General features: G+C 46.4%; 3 protein-coding genes across 5 annotated transcripts in view; 1 reads left to right on the top strand and 2 right to left on the bottom strand.

Moving 5' to 3' along the window:
- Positions 1-20077, top strand: part of F8 (coagulation factor VIII) — a 143016-nt gene that overhangs the window by 110488 nt on the left and 12451 nt on the right. For 2 of the 3 annotated variants that reach the window (XM_027534282.1, XM_027534281.1), the window contains exons 17-23: positions 1316-1528; positions 2252-2480; positions 2670-2852; positions 5040-5156; positions 6169-6240; positions 7431-7516; positions 10019-10174. In XM_027534282.1, the coding sequence (XP_027390083.1) occupies positions 1316-1528; positions 2252-2480; positions 2670-2852; positions 5040-5156; positions 6169-6240; positions 7431-7516; positions 10019-10174 (1056 nt within the window). Of the gene's footprint in view, positions 1-1315; positions 1529-2251; positions 2481-2669; positions 2853-5039; positions 5157-6168; positions 6241-7425; positions 7517-10018; positions 10175-20077 lie in introns of those variants that run through there. The other variant, XM_027534283.1, reaches the window with a different exon arrangement.
- F8A1 (coagulation factor VIII associated 1) lies at positions 12437-17352 on the bottom strand. Its single transcript, XM_027534284.1, has one exon. The coding sequence runs from the start codon at positions 17295-17297 to the stop codon at positions 16215-16217; it is 1083 nt and encodes a 360-aa protein (XP_027390085.1). The 5' UTR covers positions 17298-17352; the 3' UTR covers positions 12437-16214.
- On the bottom strand, positions 17380-19079 carry LOC113887489 (histone H2A-Bbd type 2/3). Its single transcript, XM_027534623.1, is given in 2 exon segments — positions 17380-18606; positions 18958-19079. Coding segments are annotated over 2 exon segments (426 nt in total). The 3' UTR covers positions 17380-18302.

The raw sequence follows: 20077 nt of genomic DNA, 5'->3' as shown, positions 1-20077 counted from the left end.
GAAATAATATTAGTTCATTATATGATTTTATGGTTTATTTAACTGTTTTCCTTTGAACAACCTTTTAGATAGTTTCTTTTTTTTCCCCACTGTTTAAGTAATAATGTTATCACAACTCTTTTCCCAGGATAAAATTCCAGAAGTGCAATGTTCAGGAACATTTTAAGACTTTCTCTAACAAATTATCTGTTAATGTTCTTTGCATAGTTGAATTTTTTGGAGCGAATGCTTTTCTTGTTAATTTGTATTACCATATATATTATAGATCATTTATATATTAATGATCATTGGTCATTTTAGTGAATAATATTTTTCCAAGTTTATTTTCTTTTAATTTTATATATGTTGTGTCTGACTCTTTACGATTTCGTGGACTTCAGCCTGCCAGGCTCCTCTGTCCATGGGATTCTCCAGACAAGAATACTGGAGTGGGTTGCCATGCCCTCCTCTAGGGGATCTTCCTAATCAAAGGATCAAACCCACATCTCCCACATTGCAGGCAGATTCTTTACTGTCTGAGCCACCAGGGAAGCCCAATTTTATATATAGTGATTTTTAAAATAAAATATGTTTGAAGTTTTAAGTAGTAACCAATAAATATTTCCTTTATGACACTTTGATAGCTTTTATGTCTATAAAAATCCTTCCCTATACAGAGATTTATTTTCTTAAAATCACCTATACTTTCTTTTACAGTTTAATTTCTTAACATCTAACTTTTTAATCCAATAATAATTCCTGTAGACTAGAATTTGCTTTGGCGCTGTATGAGCCAAAGATCAAGGTAGTTTTTTTTTTTTTTTTTCTAGAAACAGTCATCCATTGTCCCAACTGATTGTTTACAGGAAGGATATAGAAGGATCTAAAATTACAGGATTGTGAGTGAATTTATTCGGACTTGAATTTTACTTTTCATACATCCCATGAAAATGTAATTTGAAAAAAAAAGTCTTGTATAAAGAGCATATGTAATCATCCTGGCATTTGTCATGAAGAACTTTAAGAGCATCAGTTCCTGGGGTTATGGTCCCTTAAAACCCCTGTGGTCATATTTTATCTTTTACTTTAGATTTTCTTTTAAGGATTTAGCAATTTTCTCCTTTGTAACTGTGAGTTCATGTCTTAAAGACTGTGGAAATGAAAAATGTCTCAGTTTCTTTCACAGATCTTTAGGTTTGGGTTCTCATAACATACCGATTCCGCCAGGTATTGAAAACCTGGATTACACCCCCTAAATAGGCATTGGTATTAGGGATGTAAGAACTTTACAAGATCCTAAAACATAATACTTGCCTTTTTCTCTCTTGCTTTGCAGGTAACTTTCAAAAACCAGGCCTCTCGTCCCTACTCCTTCTATTCTAGCCTTATTTCTTATAACGGAGATCAGAGACAAGGAGCAGAACCTCGAAAAAAGTTTGTCAAGCCTAATGAAACCCAAAGCTACTTTTGGAAAGTGCAGCACCATATGGCACCCACCAAAGATGAGTTTGACTGCAAAGCCTGGGCTTACTTTTCTGACGTTGATCTGGTAAGCAGGGCTCCTTTGTGCTGGCCTTTTCCTGCTTTGATAGAAATGGTCTCAGAACTTCCCTGGCAGTCTCATGGTTAAGACTCTGTGCCTCCACTGCAGGGGACACAGGTTCAATCCCTGGTCAGGAACTGAGATCCCACATGCCCTGAGATGCAGCCAAAAACTAAAGTGTTTAAAAAAAAAAAAAGAAAAAGTCTTTGTGTCAGCTGCTAAGAAGTGTGGTATTTATCCCCAGCATAATGGGAAGTTTTCAATAGAGGAGGTGTTAGCATATTTACGGAGAAGGCAATGGCACACCACTCCAGTACTCTTGCCTGGAAAATCCCATGGATGGAGGAGCCTGGTAGGCTGCAGTCCATGGGGTCGCTAAGAGTCGGACACAACTGAGCGACTTCACTTTCACTTTTCACTTTCGTGCATTGGAGAAAAAAGTGGCAACCCACTCCAGTATTCTTGCCTGGAAAATCCTAGGGATGGGGGAGCTTGGTGGGCTGCTGTCTATGGGGTTGAGCAGAGTCGGACATGACTGAAGCGACTTAGCGGCAGCAGCAGCAGCATATTTATGTTTTAGACATATCACCCAGGAATCTACTAAAGAGGAAGAATTGTCCTGTGGGAAGCTGCAGAATGGGGTGGAGTGTCATAAAAGCTGATGAGAAATCCCCTCTTGTTTCTGAGTGAGAGAACATTCGCTCCTAGAACTAGTGTCTTTCCTTTCAGGAAAAAGATTTGCACTCAGGCTTGATTGGCCCCATTCTGATCTGCCGCGTGGACACGCTGAGTGCTGCTCATGGGAGACAAGTAACAATACAGGAATTCGCTCTGTTTTTCACCATTTTTGATGAAACCAAGAGCTGGTACTTTGCCGAAAACATGGCAAGGAACTGCGGGGCGCCCTGCCATGTCCAGCCAGAGGACCCTACTTTTCAAGAAAAGTATCGCTTCCATGGTAATGCAGTCCACACCCAAATCTCATTCACCGTGAAGTGAGCCTGGAGCCTGAGGCTGGGATATTGTACGATTTGAGAGTATATGGATGAGAGTGCAATCTTCCTAGGAATCCATCCTCTTGGCTGGAATGGAGGGAAAGACCCTGGCACAATAGACGGTAACAGCTTTCTCTGTGTTCTTTCTCCAGCAATCAATGGCTACGTGATGGATACACTCCCTGGCTTAGTCATGGCTCAGCATCAAAGGATTAGGTGGTATCTGCTCAGCATGGGCAGCAATGAAAATATCCATTCCATTCATTTCAGTGGCCATGTGTTCACTGTGCGAAAAACGGAGGAGTATAAAATGGCGGTCTACAATCTCTACCCAGGTACAAACCAGTTTGCACTCTGTTGTCAACTTCCTGTGCTTGCTGAGGAGCTCCTTTCAAGGTCTAGGCCCTGGGGATATGTCCCTTGAACAAAGCAGAGAGATCATAAAGAACGTAGCAAATGAACATGATCATTTAAGATACAGATAATGTGCTGTAAAGGAAACAGAGCAGAATCCATGGACAATGGATGTCCCAGCACTTTCCTAGGAAAAGAGGATTTTTCTCCCAACTCGAATCCCACAGGGCACCAATAATGATTGGTTCCAATCATTAATTGGAATCACCAATTAGTGATTCCCAAAGAGTGATTGGTTTATGTATGAAGACCAAATTTTGATTAAACACTGCTCCCACTGTTGATCAAAACAGAATATCATCTTAATTCTCGAATGTTCCTTTAAAACAGGTTCTGAACTTCCCTGATGATCCAGTGGCTAGGTCTCCGTGCTTCTACCGCAGGGAGCACAGTTTTGATCACTGATCAGGGAACTAAGATCCCCTATACCTCACAGTGCAGGCAAAACAGAAGGAAGAAAAAATAGGTTTAATAGTGGAAGTAAACTTCTGTTTCTGTGTAAAAATTCTGATAAGCCCAGTGACTTTTCTTGCTGACTCTTGAGTAATAAACAGGCCTGCAGTCACTTCACATCACAAAGAAAATTCAAGTCAGACATCATAACGTCCACTTCAACACATTAATCAAAGAAAAATTTTCCCCTTTTTTCTTGGCTGTGCCACACATCATGTGGCCACACGGCATGTGGGATCTTAATTCCTTGAGCAGGGACGGAACCTCCGCCCCATGAAATGGAAGCACGGAGTCGTAACCAGTGGACTGCCGGGGAAATTCCATTCTTCATCAAAATTCTGAATTTCCTTTTATAAGGTTTTATTCTAGATTTTCAGCAAGAGGCACCTCCTTCTGGGTTTCATGACACGCGCTCTGCTTTGGCATTCAGTGGGCCCTTTTGGTCTGAAATCATGCATTTCATTCTTAAGCTTTAGGGGATTTTTCTCCTTATCATTTCTCTGATTCCCACCCCCCACCTTTGTTTTCTTTCCTTGCAGAACTTTCATTAGAAAAGTCTTGGACTTCTTCATCTTCTATGACTCAGTTTCCCTCATTTCGTTCTGTTTGCTTGCCTTTTTGCATTATGTCCTTAGGTTTCTCTTCCAGATCACTAATTTGGCCTTTAGCTTCGGAACTTGATTTTAACTTCAACGTCTCCTTCTTATGCTTATTATTGCTTTCCCCTCCACCCCTGGCTGGTTGCTGCTTTGAACCATAGCTTGGAGGGGGGAGAGATAAGGGATAGCACCACTGTCTGCACCTGGCAGATATTTAAAGTGAAAGTGAAAAGCCAAAGTGCAAGTCGTTCAGTCTTGTCTGACTCTTTGCAACCCCATGGACTATAGTCCATGGGATTCTCCAGGCCATAATACTGGAGTGGGTAGCCTTTCCATTCTCCAGGGGATCTTCCGAACCTGGGGATCAAACCCAGGTCTCCTGCATTGCAGGTGGATTCTTTCCCAGCTGAGCCACCAGGGAAGCCCAAGAAGACTGGAGTGGGTAGCCTTAACCCTTCTCCAGCAGATCTTCCTGACCCAGGAATCAAACCAGGGTCTCCTGCAGGTGGATTCTTTACCGAGCTGTCAGGGAAGCAAGGCAGATATTTAAAGAGGACTCTTTCTCTGGTGGGATACTTTCAGGGGATCTGCAGAAACTCCTTTGGGGGACCCTCTTACATGAAATCCTCTTGACTTGGTTGGTTCCACTTTTATTCTAGATGGTCACTTATCACTCAGCCCTCAGCCCCTCAGCATTCACCTCTAGCTTCTTGCTCCTGGGGTTACTTTACTCATTGAGGCAGGGAGCCCACATCTTGTCAATGAGAAATCCACCTCTGGCTCTGCCACGCCTTAAGAGTGCAGGCCAGTCCTAACACAGTAGCTTTCTCCCGTCTCCACCCCTGAAGCATCCGGGTACTCTTTCTCTCCCTTTCCCCAGGGTCAGAACTTCACCCCCAGTGTCTCCAGCTGCAGAGGTTACATCACAGGCACTTTAGGTCAAAGAGTGGTGCAACTGACTTGGCTAGATCTCCTCTGATGTTCTGCATAATCTGATGTGTCTTATGCCCGTTTTGGTGAAAGGAAGTCACTTTTCTGCCTTCTGGTTTTGCTAAGGTGTCTTTGAGACGGTGGAAATGCTACCATCCAAGGTTGGGACTTGGCGGATAGAATGTCTTATTGGCGAGCACCTACAAGCTGGGATGAGCACTCTCTTCCTGGTGTACAGCAAGGGTGAGTGGCACTGGGCACTCAACTGCTTTCCACCTCCCTCGAAGGGTGGCCTTTGCCAAGAACTGCATACAGGCTCACAGTAATTACCAAATCTAAAATGAATATTGTAGGCAGAAATCAGAATCCTCAGAGGAGGGCGTATCTGCTTGAAGCTTTGAACACTTTAACACTGAAGTCCCAAGAGCTCCAGGAGCAAATTTTGAAGCTTAATTTTGGTCCCGTTACGAAGTGTAACTCTCAAATATCATTTGGAAGAAGTTGAGTTTTAATCCTCAACAAGAAGAGAACCACTGGTCTACTTATGTATGGACCCTAGTTTTCAGTTCAGTTTAGTTGCTCAGTCATGTCCGACTCTTTGCGACCCCATGGACCGAAGCATGCCAGGCCTCCCTGTCCATCACCAACTCCCGGAGTTTACTCAAACTCATGTCCATTGAGTTGGTGATGCCATCCAACCATGTCATCCTCCGTCGTCCCCTTGTTCTCCTGCCTTCAATTTTTCCCAGCATCAGGGTCTTTTCCAAGGAGCCAGTTCTTCCCATTAGGTGGCCAAAGTATTGGAGTTTCAGCTTCAACATCAGTCCTTCCAATGAACACCCAGGACTGATCTCCTTTAGGATGGACTGGGTGGACCTCCTTGCAGTCCAAGGGACTCTCAAGTGTCTTCTCCAACACCACAGTTCAAAAGCATCAATTCTTTGGTGCTCAGCTTTCTTTATAGTCCAACTCTCACATCCATACATGACTATTGGAAAAACCATAGCCTTGACTAGACAGACCTTTGTTGGCAAAGTAATGTCTTTGCTTTACTCAGCTGCAAAATCTGAGTAGTTCTAGCACCTTCCTGTTAGAACTAGTTAAATGAGATAGTACAATAAAAATCTTGCATCCAATTCTCGCCATGTAGTAAACACTTAAAAATATGAGCATTTCTTGGTGTTCTCATTGACCTGCATTTGTGAAGCTCTATTTCTGCACTTCTAACAATTGTGCTCCCCTGGTTTGATTTCAGAGTGTCAAATTCCACTGGGAATGGCTTCTGGACGCATTAGAGATTTTCAGATTACAGCTTCAGGACAATATGGTAAACAGTATTCCTTTCTCTCAAAGCACTGAGCTGATTATATGTTTTTTTATTTCTGTTGGAAAAATTCAGATAAACAATCCATCTTCATGCTTCTGTAAATTCTACTCCATAGGTGCCTCTCAATCTATTTTCTCTTCTCACCCAAGTAATGCCTCTGCCTCTTTAAATGTCCTGCCTGCCTTCCACATGGCTTCCCTTCAATCCATTCTCTTTGCTGTAGCAAGAAGCTGCATTTTTCTCAAACTGTAGCCCACAGGTCACATCCAGCCCATCACCTGATTTTGTATGGCCTTCAAGCTAAGAATTATTTTTCTATTCTTAAAAGATTGGGGAAAAAAAAAACAAGAATATTTCATGACGTGAAAATTATATGAAATTCTAATTACAGTGTTCATAAAGAAGCCACACTTATTCATTTACAATTATCTGTGGGCACTTTCACTGTGTGTGTGTGTGTCTGTGTGTGTTAGTTGCTCAGTTATGTCTGACTTTCTGCAACCCCATGGCCTGTAGCCTGCCAGGCTCCTCTGTCTATGGGATTCTTCAGGCAAGAATACTGGAGTGGATTGCCATTCCCTTCTCCAGAGAATCTTCCCCACCCAGGGATTGAACCCTGGTCTCCTGCATTGCAAGCAGATTCTTTACCATTTGAGCTACAGAGAAGTCTCTGTAGCTTTCACTCTACAACAGCATTTAAATGTCACAACACCAGATGATAAAGGCTAAATTATTTACAGAAAAAAAGTTTGCCAAACTCCATTTTAGAGGGGAAAAAAAGCATTTGAAAAAGATGTTTGAGAGATATATACCAAAATAGTACTATTTTTCTTTGGATGGATGATGTTTTATACTTCTTTTATTTTTTTTAACTTATGTTTTCTTTTTATTTCTAATTTTTCTCCAGTGAACATGGATTATGTAATAGAGAAATAATATTAATTGATGGTGCTGGTGACACATTAGTATTAGCTAACTAGAGGTACAAACAATCAACAAACTTACTAAATTTTAGAAAATAAAATAGACAAGAAGGACAAGCCAAACACTTCAGTAGTCATTGATACTACTCTGCTTTATACCTTTGTCTTCACAGCTAAGATTAACCTTTCTCAAGAGAGTAATTTTATTCCCACGTGTACAGGACCAACCCAGCTGAATCTAATCTCTCTTCCCTTTCTCGAGCAAAGGACAGTGGGCCCCCAAGCTGGCCAGACTTCATTATTCTGGATCAATCAACGCCTGGAGCACCAAGGATCCCTCTCCTTGGATCAAGGTTAGAAAATGCATTGCATTCCAGAACATCACACATTCCTTTGGCAAGCTCAATGCCTTGTATACCTCCTTCCTGCCTAAGTCATTTTCATCAAACCCCAAGTAATAGACAAGGAAAGAACTGAAGAACAGAGTGGCTTATGATTTGTACCAAAAGAGTCAAGACTGAAAGACTCAGGAATAGAATTGAGTGCTCTGTGTTTTGTTTTTTAATTATTTTTGCTACACTGGGTCTTCATTGAACAGTTTTTTCTCTAATTGTGGCAAGCGGGAGCTGCTCTCTAGTTGTGTGCATGCTTCTCACTGTGGTGGCTTCTCTTGTGGCAGAGCACCAGCTTCAGTAGTTTTGGTTCCCAGGCTCTAAAGCAGGAGCTCAGTAGTTGTGGCTCATGGGCTTAGCTGTCCCCAGGCACGTGGGATCTTCCAGGACCAGGGATCAAACACATGTTCCCTGCACTGGCAGGCAGACTCTACCACTGTGCCAGCAGGGAAGTCCTACACTGTGTTTTTAATCTTTCTACTGGGATTAGAATCTCTGAATATTTTTCTATAACATCAAATTTACCACCTCTAAAGACCACGTATTCTTTTTTTAGATGTCTTCAATTGCCTAGGTATCCTTGAGTCCTCCAATTCCTTCATGTTAACACAAAAACAAATGGCTTGATCCCTGGTCCCACAAGGCAAGAAAATGTGGCTTCTTCCTTTTCTAAAACCAAAGCCGTCTTCTTCACAAATTCTACACCACAGAGTAGTAAGAAAAGCCTGCTAAAGTTAGGCCAAATCTGGTCAACCAACTTGGAGTCATTACTGAAAGTGTCCTTAGGTTAACTCAATTTTTTTTTTTCAATGACTCAGTCTTTCATCTTTTTTCCCTTCCCTATGTCCTCTGGAGCAGTGCTGGCCAACAGAAATATCATGTGAACCATAAATGCTAAGTACATGTGTAATTTTCCATTTTCTAGTAGCTGCATTAAAATAGGAACATGTTAAATTCATTTTAATAATACATCTTCTCAGGAATTCCCTGGTGATCCAGTAGTTAGGACTGAGTGCTTTCACTGCCGGGGGCCTGAGTTCAATCCCTGGTCAGTGAATTAAAATCCTGCAGACCATGTGGCTCTACCAAAAAAAATCATAATACATTTTCTTTAATCCAACATATCCAAAAATATTATCATGTCAACATGTGAGCAGTCAGGACTAATGTTCAAACACGCCTCCTTCCTTGCACACCCTTCTCCTTCTCCATGTAAGTTCCATGAGGGCAGGGCTTTTTTTATTGTTCACAACTCTGTTGCTAGTACCCAGAAAAGTGCTTGTGCTCAGTCACTCAGTCATATCCAACACTTTGTGACCCTGTAGACTGTAGCCTGACAGATTCCTCTGTCCACGGGATTATCCAGGCAAGAATACTGGAGTGGGTTGCCATTTCCTTCTCCAAGAAGAGTGCTTGGCACATAACAAATGCTAAAAATATATTCTTTGATGAATGAATGAATGAATGATGTATAGATAGAGCTTAGTCAACTGAGAAAGATCGTCATTAAGTACAAGAGTCCAGACCAGTCCTAGCTGAGTGTGCCAGGCATCTGGGAGAAATTAGAGTACCAACTGATGTCAAAATTCCTGTAATGCTTGTATGACCCATGCCCCCTTCTTTCAGACCCAATCATTCCTTACTGCTAAGGATCGATATTCCATCAGATCCCTGTTAGGTGCCAGGGCTAGAGAGAATGTAAAACCTAACATATTACGTGTTTAGTATGCACCAGCAGTGAACTCAGCACATTGCATGTATTAACTCTGTAATCCTTCTGGTAACATTTTGAGATAAATACCATTATTAACTCCACTGTACAGAGCAAGAAATTGAGACACAAAGAGGTTAGGTGACTCAGACAGGCTTATTGTCTTCAGGATCTCAGTCTAAAGAGGAAGGCAAAAAGCAAAGAAAAGTTCACAATGCGGTGCAATAATTTACTATAATGAAATTATATACAAAGTGGACTGGAAGCAGAAAAGAAGCCACCCGAAAGTTCTCTGGATGAGTCGGGAAAGGCTAACCAGGAGAGAGTTTCTGCACTAACACTTGCAGGAGGGACAGTAATTTAGCACTGATAGTGATGGTGGGAGGGGGGTAGTCTGGGGACAGAGAAGGCAAATGGCTTTGTCCAGTCAGAGGTTGGTGTGTCAGGGAGGCACCTGCTATGGGGTCCAGGTGTGCAGCACTAAGGATGTGTATAGAGAAAAGTGGGGCTCAGTGATTCCAAAGTGATTTCCTTTGTCAGGACGTGGCCTGGGAACTCAGTGAACACACTTCCCGTCATTGATTCCACAGCTTCCCACACATCTACATTTCCATACTGGTCTCTGTTGCACTTGCACCTCCAAGAGAATATTGGGCTTCTCTCTATCGAAGCAGATTCTTCTTAAGCAGAGAAATCATTTCAGAATATGGCACATACCTCCATGTAAAACCAAGTGTTGCTTTCATCGGCAGGTGGATCTGTTGGCGCCGATGATTATTCACAGCATCCTGACTCAGGGTGCCCGGCAGAAGTTCTCCAGCCTGTACATCTCTCAGTTTATCATCATGTACAGCCTCGATGGACAGCGGTGGCAGGGTTATCGGGGGAACTCCACTGGGACCTTAATGGTATGTAATTAGTCCTTTTCAAGAGAATGCTTGAATCTTTTGAGGAGCTTTTGACAGATTTCAGATATGGAACAAACACTCACAGTTTCTAGAAACTTCAGTTCAGTTCAGTCACTCAGTTGTGTCTGATTCTTTGTGACCCCATGAACAGCAGCACACCAGGCCTCCCTGTCCATCACCAACTCCCAGAGTTTACCCAAACTCGTGTCCATTGAGTCAGTGATGCCATTCAACCATCTCGTACTCTGTTGTCCCTTTCTCCTCCCGCCTTCAATCTTTCCCAGCATCAGGGTCTTTTCAAATGAGCCAGCTCTTCACATCAGGTGGCCAAAGTATTGGAGTTTCGGCTTCAACATCTTGGCCCCCCCAAAAAGCATTTTCCATTCATAGGCAATAGAGTGATGATGGACCTATGGACAAAAAAGGTAGTATGAAGGATCTCTTATGTAGCCCCAGGAAACAGACACTACAAATGGAATTCTAGGACTATGTTGCTAATATATTCAAGGAAGATAGGTATAATTCCTTACTTAGGGAGAAGATTGGATGTTGAATAACCCATGACATGTGGTGGCATCACAATTTCTCAGATTGTCATCGGTGATACAATAGGATGAGTTTCAGATACGGAAGGAAGACATTGGGAAGTTAGTAGCATCTGGTTGCTATGGCAACCAGTTTAGCATCATCTGACAGTAGAGTGACCTGGATTTTTTTCATGTCCGGGCTTCCCAGGTGGCTCAGTGGTAAAGAATCCACCTGCAATGCAGGAGACACGGGAAACTCGGGTTCAATCCCTGGGTGGGAAGATCCCCTGGAGAAGAAAATGGCAACCCACTCCAGTATTCTTGCCTGGGAAATCCCATGGACAGAGGAGCCTGGCAGGATCTAGTTCACAGGGTTGCAGAGTTGGACACAATTGAGTATGCATCTTCTTTTTCAGCATACATGGGGAGGGAAGAAATTAAATGTTATGAATATATACAAAGAACATCCATGAACATATATAGATAGATAGATAGATAGATAGATTCTTGATGGAATCATGGAGTTCTGGAGGAGTCTTCCATGTCCTGGGGTTATAGGCAGATACTTGGACTTTATACCAAACCTAGGAGCAAAGCATGTGAATTGCAGAGTTGCAGTCACAATTAAATGGTCAGCCCTGATATGGTTGTTATGCTAAGGTAATGGTACTGGTGGAAACGGGTGGAACTCTGAGACCTGGGGTGGGTACATTTAGGCAGACATGAATGAGGCTGTGAACTGCAAACCTCTAAATTGCCCTAAATCTTCTCTGCTGAAGGAGGTGACCTTTCCCCAGTCTCTGAAGCAGTCATCCCTGCTGTGCACACAAGTCTTTCAGTTGCTCCACCTGGAATAGTTGCCTTCCAACCCAGTGGCTAGTCTCCTTAGGCCACTAAGTGGCCACTAACAAAAGCCAGATGAGTCATGGAAAAGTGACAGATCATCACAAATTTAGTCAGGTGGTGATAAAAAAAAATCACAACTCTAAGTGTGGTATCTCCTCTGGAGCAAATTAACACAGCACCAGGTACCTGATATGGAACCACAGACCTGGAGGATGCTTTCTTCTTCATTCACACTGACAACGAAAGTCAGAATAGATTTGCATTTACGAAGTGGGAACACGAGTATGAACTTTATGGTTGATGCCTCAAAGCGATGTCAGTTCCTTTGTTCCTTATCATAATATAGACCCTGAAAGTGAAATGAAAGTCACTCAGTCCTGTCCGACTCTTTGCAACCCCATGGTCGCATGAAATTCTCTAGGCCAGAATACTGGAGTGGGTAGCCACTGAAGTGGATCCCCTTCTCCAGGGGATCTTCCCAACCCAGGGATTGAACCCAGGTCTCCTGCATTGCAGGCAGATTCTTTACCAACTGAGCCACAAGGAAAGCCCAATATAGACCCTAGAGACCCCAAATATATTGACATCCCACAGAACACCATACTGCTCCATTACATGGAAGACATTATGATGACTTCCATGTCAGACTCTTGTGACCCCATGGACTGTAGCCCACCAGGTTCCTCTGTCCATGGAATTCTCCAGGTAAGAATATTGGAGTGGGTTGCCATTTCCTTCTCCAGGGGATTGTGCTAACAGGCCCTGGTAAACAGAAAATAATAATCACTCTAAATGTTTTTGTGATTAATATATGTATAATCAGAGATATATACACAGACACATAAATATGTATATATTGTGTTGTCAACTAAAAGAAAAATGCACAATGTTAAAGCTGTGAGTTAAATTTTATTCAGGGTCTTACTGAGGAATATAGTCTGGGAGACAAGTCTCTCACATAGCTCTGGGAGCTGCTCCAAAGAGGTGAGGGGAAGCTAGTTTACATGTTTTGCTGTTAAGGCATACATGTAGTCAGACATACATCTTGGTGAAATATTACTGCTACTCACAAAGAACAGATGCTTCAAGTTCATGGTTATACTGTTTTTCTATGTATGGGAAGATGCAAAAAGCAGGGTTCATTACAATTCTTCTTGAAATGCATATTAACTACTTAAGGACCTGTCTGTCCAAAGCACAGAGTATCCTGTTATCATCTTGAGTTTTCTGAAACACACAGTGTTTAAGTTCTGAAACACACAGTGCCTCATCCTGTTATCCTGTTAATCTCTTCTTCTGAACACCCAGTACCCTATCACCAGCTGCAGCAGATCAGTCTTTGTAGACTTGGGTGGTGAGCAAAATGCTCTTTATTCTTTTGTCTGAAGTTTGATAGATATGTATATAGATAAATTATCTTTATTATAAATGAGTATTTCTTGCTTCTGACTTTAATGGGAATGGATCCCATATTTCACTGTTCAATATAATGTTCACTGTTAGTTTCAAATATTTTTTTATCACATTTTAAAAGTTTCTTGCTCCTACTTTATTTGGAAAGGCTGTAGAAACTCATCAAGTGCTTTTTCAGCATCTTGGATATGATCACGTTTATTCTCTTTGCTGTAAATTATACTCTCATTCAATGGCGGGCTGGCGAATGTTTAACAACCAGCTCTGGGGCAAAATGGAGGACAGTCAGGGGAAGGGCCTTTATTTGTAACATCTGCGGATTTCCATGATGTAAGTATTTCCCATCATACCTGATTTCAAGCTGCTGATGCAAGGTCACTGAACGCAGATTTGGGAGCAGCCAGCCACAATTGCTTCTCACAAGCTAGTCCTAGCTGGCTCCAGTACAACTCAGTGCTGCATTCCTGGGAAAACCTCCCTTAGTCATAGTATATTAGTCACTGAATGTTTAGTTGGATCAAAAAAACTGAAATATCTCCATCTCCTCTACCAAACAAGTTTCTGGACTGGTGGTGTAGTCTAATGGCAATAGAGATGTCTCTACAGTTCACACTAACCAGAACTCTGTCATCCCAGAGCATGCCTGATTAATTTACACATTTCAGTCTTAGTCATCTTCCTCCAGTATAATGGTTCTCAAATGTTTAAAAGTCTTTGTACCATCCACATGTTCAGTCCCTCAGTCATTTGCAGCCCCAAGGACTATAGCCTGCCAGGCTCCTCTGTCCATTTTATTTTCCAGGCAAGAATACTGGAGTGGGTAGCCATTTCCTTCTCCAGGGGATATTCCCCACCCAGGGATCAAACCCGAGTCTCCTGCTCTCCTGCATTGGCAGGCAGATTCTTTACCACCTGGAAACCCCAGGAAACCAGGTGTAAACCACCTGGGCAACCATTCACATGCAAAATATTTTTTCATAAGCAACGTCTCATCACAGAAAATCCCTCATAAAGGGAGCAAAAGAACCCAACACCTTTCAAAGATCATTGCTTCACTGGCCACTATTTTCAATATTTCATAATATTTTGAATGTGAATTTTGAACTGCCAATGATGCAGATCTTTCCCTCTGGTTTTCAAGTTTAAAAGAACACTAATCCTGTCCTTTTAAAATATTTATCTTTGGTTGTGTTAGAAATCAGTGTTAATGTTGACACCAGGTGATGATATATAGCAAGAAAATTCTGTCAAAATAACTGATGTGGCCTTAGCCCAGCTCTCTGTACTACAAAGTATCTAAGGAAGACACATAAATGAGCCAATGGCAAACAGAAAACAGCCTTCAGTGTTTTCTAAAGTTAGGCTTGAATATGCAAATCCAGGCTCTGTGGTAATTCCTCACCTCACTCCCTCAAAGCAAGCTTTTAAGGGCTACACTGGTGGCTCAGTAATAAAAATCTATCTGCCAGTGAAGGAGATGCAGGTTTCATCCCTGGCTTGAGAAAATTCCCTGGAGAAGGCAATGGCTGCCCACTCCAGTATTCTTGCCTGGGAAATCCTATGGACAGAGGAGGCTGGTGGGCTACAGTCCATGGGGTCACAAAGAGTCAGACATGACTTAGTGACTAAACAACAACAAAGGAGGCTTTACTTTGCACCTAAATCCAAATGCTCTCACCAGGCACACTCCATAATTCATTCCTGAGCATTCTTGTCCTAAGGACAGTAAGGGAGGCAGCCAGGGCTGAGTGTCCCAGAAAAAGCAAACACACAAGGGAGCGTGCACCCTCACCGCCTTGGCAATAAGTTGGACTGGGCTTTTAGGGCTTGGAAAGACCCTGCCTGGCAGCCACGTGAGGGCACAGGAGGGGTGCCTGCATATGTCTCCAGTGGGCTCCCCTATACTTGCTTAGCCATTGCTTCTACACTGCTGAAATAGAGGTCCAAAAGCATACCCTAAAAGTCCCACCCATTTGGGGGCACTTATGTCATACAACACTCCACATATTCCCCTTCCCCACCAAATATGCAAAAGCAAGATAGATTCCCAAACTGAGTGCTTAAAACTCACCCACAAAAGATTAGTGCTGTCTACAACTTCGGCCTAAAAGATGCATTTTCCCAAACTGAATGGCTGAGAATGAGAATATATTCTAAAGAGTTCTTGTCACCACACTCAGCGCTAAAGAAAACCTGAGAAAACAGCTAAGTCAGTTTGCATGTATCATTTGGACCAGAAATCTAGTGTCTAAAAATGGAACGCCATCCTGCTTCTGGGGACCAAGGGTACAGTCTGGCATATACCTGATCACACTAGACCAAAGAAGCATGCTGATTTGATATATTTGAGTTGAAGATTTGTAGAAGGGTCCATACTACAAGTAAAACCTGCCCATATGGATTACCTGGACCTCTCGGAACAACCGCAACTGAAAACTCCAGTGCACATCTGACACCATTGCGCTGGAGCTCACCCCGCCTTCTCCCCTACTCCCAGGCCCACCCCGTTTGTACCGAAAACATACACATTGCAGCTAAGGACCACATCGCAAATGATCTCTGTAGATTCATAGGCAGTGTCCATTTTGAGTGAATGAATCCACCTCGGATCTAAAAGGGAACTATCTGTTTGTGCTTCTGCCTTCTGACAAGTAGATAAGCTATTCCCATTTTACAGAGGAGATAAATCTAAACCACAAGTCAGGAGAGTCAGAAAGGCTTTATCATGTATTGAGGGCTGTAGTGACAACCGCGGAGTACTGAATACAATGATTCCAACGTATGAGGCGCATTGAACAAAGGAGGAACTGGACGATCACGCAGGCAGACATCACAATACGCTAAGGAATCAAAATCACCATGAAAAAAATCATGCAGCTAGAGTTCCGAGCCAGAGCTATGCAAATAAATCCTGTGTGAAACAAGGATGTTGGGAAAGGGGAGCCTTCTGGGGGGTGGGAAGCGGGTTGGGGGGACAATTGGGTGAAAGGAACCCAAGGGATTCTCGTTTATGTTGAAATTTCTGGTGAGGTGAGCTGTGTCCTCCGATTCTATTATATGGGTTTTTTTTCTGCCACTGTTATGGAAACAAGGTGACTTTAGTCAACTACATTCCTCCGGTGGCAAGACAAGTAAGATACACTGCAGAGGCAGAAGCGGCGGGATCAAGATCTTTCACGCTCCCGCAAACGCTCAGGCCGGTGCGTGAGTTTCAGGAACAGGCACAGCGTGGCTGGGTTCTTGTCAGGGATTCGTCAGATCCCCTGGCCAGAAGGGGAGACGGTTTCCTGCAGAACGAGGTGCAGGAGGTGGTTCTGCTCGGCGCTCAGCAGGGGCCACATCTCCACCTGCAGCAACTTGACGGCCTCCGTGTCCTTCTCGTGCGTGGCCATGACCAAGGACTGTAGCAGCAGAAAGAGCTCCTCGGGCAGCGGGCCGCTGCTGTCCTGCCCGTGGCCGTCGAAGGCCTCCCAGGCATACTTCTCCAGGGTGTGCGCGTGCTCCGGTAGGAGCTTGGCGGGCGGCGGCTGCAGGAGCAGCAGCAGCAGCACGCGGGACACCTCGCAGCGGACCAGCACGTCGGCGAAGGCGCCCAGCGCGGCCGGGGCGGCTGCAGCCGGCGGCCCCGCGCCGGGAGGGAGCGGAGGTCCGGGGGCTGCGGGCTGCGGGGGCGGGGGCTGCGAAGGGATGCCGCCGAGCTCCCGTGCCAGGCGTTGCATGTGCGTGAAGAGCGCCAGCGCGCCGCTGTAGTCCCGCGCCAGCAGCTGGCAGGACGCGGCGTGGCCGAGCGCCTGCAAGGCGGCCAGGGGCAGCTGGGGCAGCTGCAGCTGCGCGGCGCGCTGGAAGTGGCCAGCGGCGGCGGCCGGCTGGCCCAGGTCGCGCAGGGCGGCCGCCAGCTCAAGGCAGAGCGCGGCGGCCGCGGCCGGCTGCCCGAGCTCCAGGTGCAGGCGCACGGCGGCGCCCAGCGCGGCGGCAGCGGCCTGCAGGGCCTCCCCGGCGGCGGCGGGGCAGGCCAGGCGCTGGCGCGCGTCGCGCTCCTGCCGCAGAAAGAGGCGCGCGGCCTCTGTCAGCGCCAGCGCCTCTCCGGGCCCGTGGAAGAGCGCCTGCTGGCAGCGCGCCACCGCCAGCTGGCACCAGGCCGCGTACGGCAGGCACTCCTGGGCGCGCAGCTCGCGGCCGAGCTGGGCGAACTGCTCGCCGGCCTCCGCCACGTTCGGCTTCCGCAGGAACCGCTTCTTGAGCTTGTTGGACACCTGACGGTAGCGCGCCAGGAAGTCCCCTGGCTCGGGCCCTGGGCCCGCGCCGCCGCCGCCCAGGCCGGCCGCGGAAGCCGCCATCTTCGCCGCCCCGGCGCTTCCAGGCGCGCTGACGCGACCGGGCGGCGACCGGCGACGTGCCATGCGTCCGGCTCGGGCCCACAGCGCGATGGCGCCGGTGCGGCCGCCCAGACGCTCCCGTCGCCGGGGTGATATGCAAAAGAGCGGGCGCGGAGGTGGGGCCGTGATTGGTTGCCGGCGCCGTATGCAAATAGCGGGTCCTGGCGGGGAGCCGGCCGTTGCTAGGTTATAGCTTGCTCCCACAGGTTGCCAAGCAGGGCATCTCCAGGCATCTCTAAAGGCACACGACCAAAAAGTCAACTGGTGATCCCGGGTGACCCTGATTCCGACTTTGCATACGTGCGGGTTGTGTCCCGCCCACCCAAGTCCCCATTCTGCCGCAGTCTCGTGGTCTAGGCCCCTGCCCCCATGGGCATCTAGGCCCTATGGCCATGGGAACCCCTGTCAAGCACGCTGTCCACCATCCCTGCATCCCACGCTGCGGGGCGGTCTGTCACCTTGGCACTTTCACCCTACCACGACGCCGTCCTCTCGGTCTTGAACATCGCCACCAGGACCCTGGTCCCTCTGGGGACTTGGCCTTGGTCCTACTTGCTCAGATCCAACGAGGGAGCCCTCCTTCCCCCGGCCTCCCCTACAGACCCCACTCCACCGCACCCCCGCCACAGCCAGCTTCTCTCACCAGGGCCACTGCATGCACTGTCACCGTGGGCGACCGCTCCTCTCTGCCTGCCATCCCTGACTCCACCCATACCCACAACACTCCCCCTCCGCTCCAGTCAGACCCCCGACCCCCACCTCTCGAAGGAGGGGTGTCCCACCACCACCTCCCAGGCCAAGTGACTGAAGCACAAACAGGGATGTCTTGAAACACTTACTGATTCGACATGACTGGGCCCGAGGCACCGGGCTGTGCGGTCGGTCAGTGAGCAGGCCTGGCACCCGACAGCCGGGGGGAGGCCTGTCTGGGTGCCGGGGACCTGGGACCCGGGTGTGGTTGAGCAGCTAGTGCCAGGCTAGGGCCACCAGGGAGATGGTTGTCATCCCAAAAGAGCTGCTGAGCAGAACGTTATGGTGGACTGTTGTGTCCACCAGCTCTGGGGTGATGCGCCTCTGACCGCTGTTCTGGGCCTCGTTGCCTGCCAGCTCCAGGACCTTGGCAGTCAGGTGCTACATGATGGCTGCTAGGAAGATGGGTGCGGACGAACTCAGGCGCTGGGCATAGTGGCCTTCCCACAGGAGGCGCTCCATGTGGCTCACGGAGAAAGACAACTCAGCACGGGCGGTGTGGGAGTGGAGACCAGATGACCTTCAACGGCCCCTTTTACTTGGCATGCTGACCTTTGAGCCCGCTTTCTCCGAGGCCTCGCTTTGCGATGCAGTGGGATGAGGTGTGGTGGAATGATATGTGGCAGGATGAGATGCGGTGAAATGAGATGCAGCGGGATGAGTCAGCTGGTCCCATCCTCTCAAGACAAACGGTACTCTCAGACCTCTACTCCGTATCCTAGCAACCATGGACTGGCCCCTCATTGGTCGGGGCACACAGTCTGTGACAGGCAGACTCCCTGAGATCACCGATTTCCCATGCCCCCTACCCCACCCCGACCCCCGCAGGCCTGAGCCTGCAAAGACATGACGCTGGCAGAATCCTGCTCACCCTGCCCACTGGACCCTCTCTTTGTCGGAACTCTCTCTTTCCACGGAAGGAGACCTTTGTACGGAGAAGGCAGCAGACCACCCAGTGGCACCAAGTATACACTGGTGGTGGTGGGCCACCATCACCACTGTGTCTAGTTCCAGAACGTTGGCACCACCACAAAGAGAAACCCCTGTACCGACCAGGCAGTGACTCCCCACTGCCCCCTCCTGCAGTTTCCCCCACCCCACCCCCGTAGTCCTCAGGCAAGCACTCATCAGGTTTCTATCCACAGCCCTTTGCCTGTTCTGGAGACTTCCCAGAGATGGAGCCAAACAATAAATAGGTGGCCTTCTGTGTCTGGCTGCTGTCACTGAGCATAGGGCCCATGCACGTGGTAGCACAAATCAGCACTTCTTTCCTTTTCCTGGATGAATAGTATTCCACTGTATGGTATTCCAATCCCAAAGAAAGGCAATGCCAAAGAATGCTCAAACTACCACACAATTGCACTCATCTCACATGCTAGTAAAGTAATGCTCAAAATTCTCCAAGCCAGGCTTCAGCAATACATGAACCGTGAACTTCCTGATGTTCAAGCTGGTTTTAGAAAAGGCAGAGGAACCAGAGATCAAATTGCCAACATCCGCTGGATCATGGAAAAACCAAAACAGTTCCAGAAAAACATCTATTTCTGCTTTATTGACTACACCAAAGCCTTTGACTGTGTGGATCACAATAAACTGTGGAAAATTCTGAAAGAGATGGGAATACCAGACCACCTGTCCTGCCTCTTGAGAAATCTGTATGCAGGTCAGGAAGCAACAGTTAGAACTGGACATGGACCAACAGACTGGTTCCAAATAGGAAAAGGAGTACGTCAAAGCTGTATATTGTCACCCTGCTTATTTAACTTATATGCAGAGGATATCATGAGAGACGCTGGGCTGGAAGAAACACAAGCTGTAATCAAGATTGCCGGGAGAAATATCAATAACCTCAGATATGCAGATGACACCACCCTTATGGCAGAAAGTGAAGAGGAACTAAAAAGCCTCTTGATGAAGTCAAAGTGGAGAGTGAAAAAGTTGGCTTAAAGCTCAACATTCAGAAAATGAAGATCAAGGCATCCAGACCCATC

Source organism: Bos indicus x Bos taurus, chromosome X (assembly GCF_003369695.1).
Source record: "Bos indicus x Bos taurus breed Angus x Brahman F1 hybrid chromosome X, Bos_hybrid_MaternalHap_v2.0, whole genome shotgun sequence".
Lineage (NCBI taxonomy): Eukaryota > Metazoa > Chordata > Mammalia > Artiodactyla > Bovidae > Bos > Bos indicus x Bos taurus.
The sequence above is the reverse complement of the archived record's forward strand: the minus strand, read 5'-3'. Positions and strand labels throughout refer to the sequence as shown.

Excerpts from the sequence above, each read along its gene's own strand:
- F8A1 (XM_027534284.1), bottom strand. The coding sequence starts at position 17,297 with ATGGCGGCTTCCGCGGCCGGCCTGGGCGGCGGCGGCGCGGGCCCAGGG.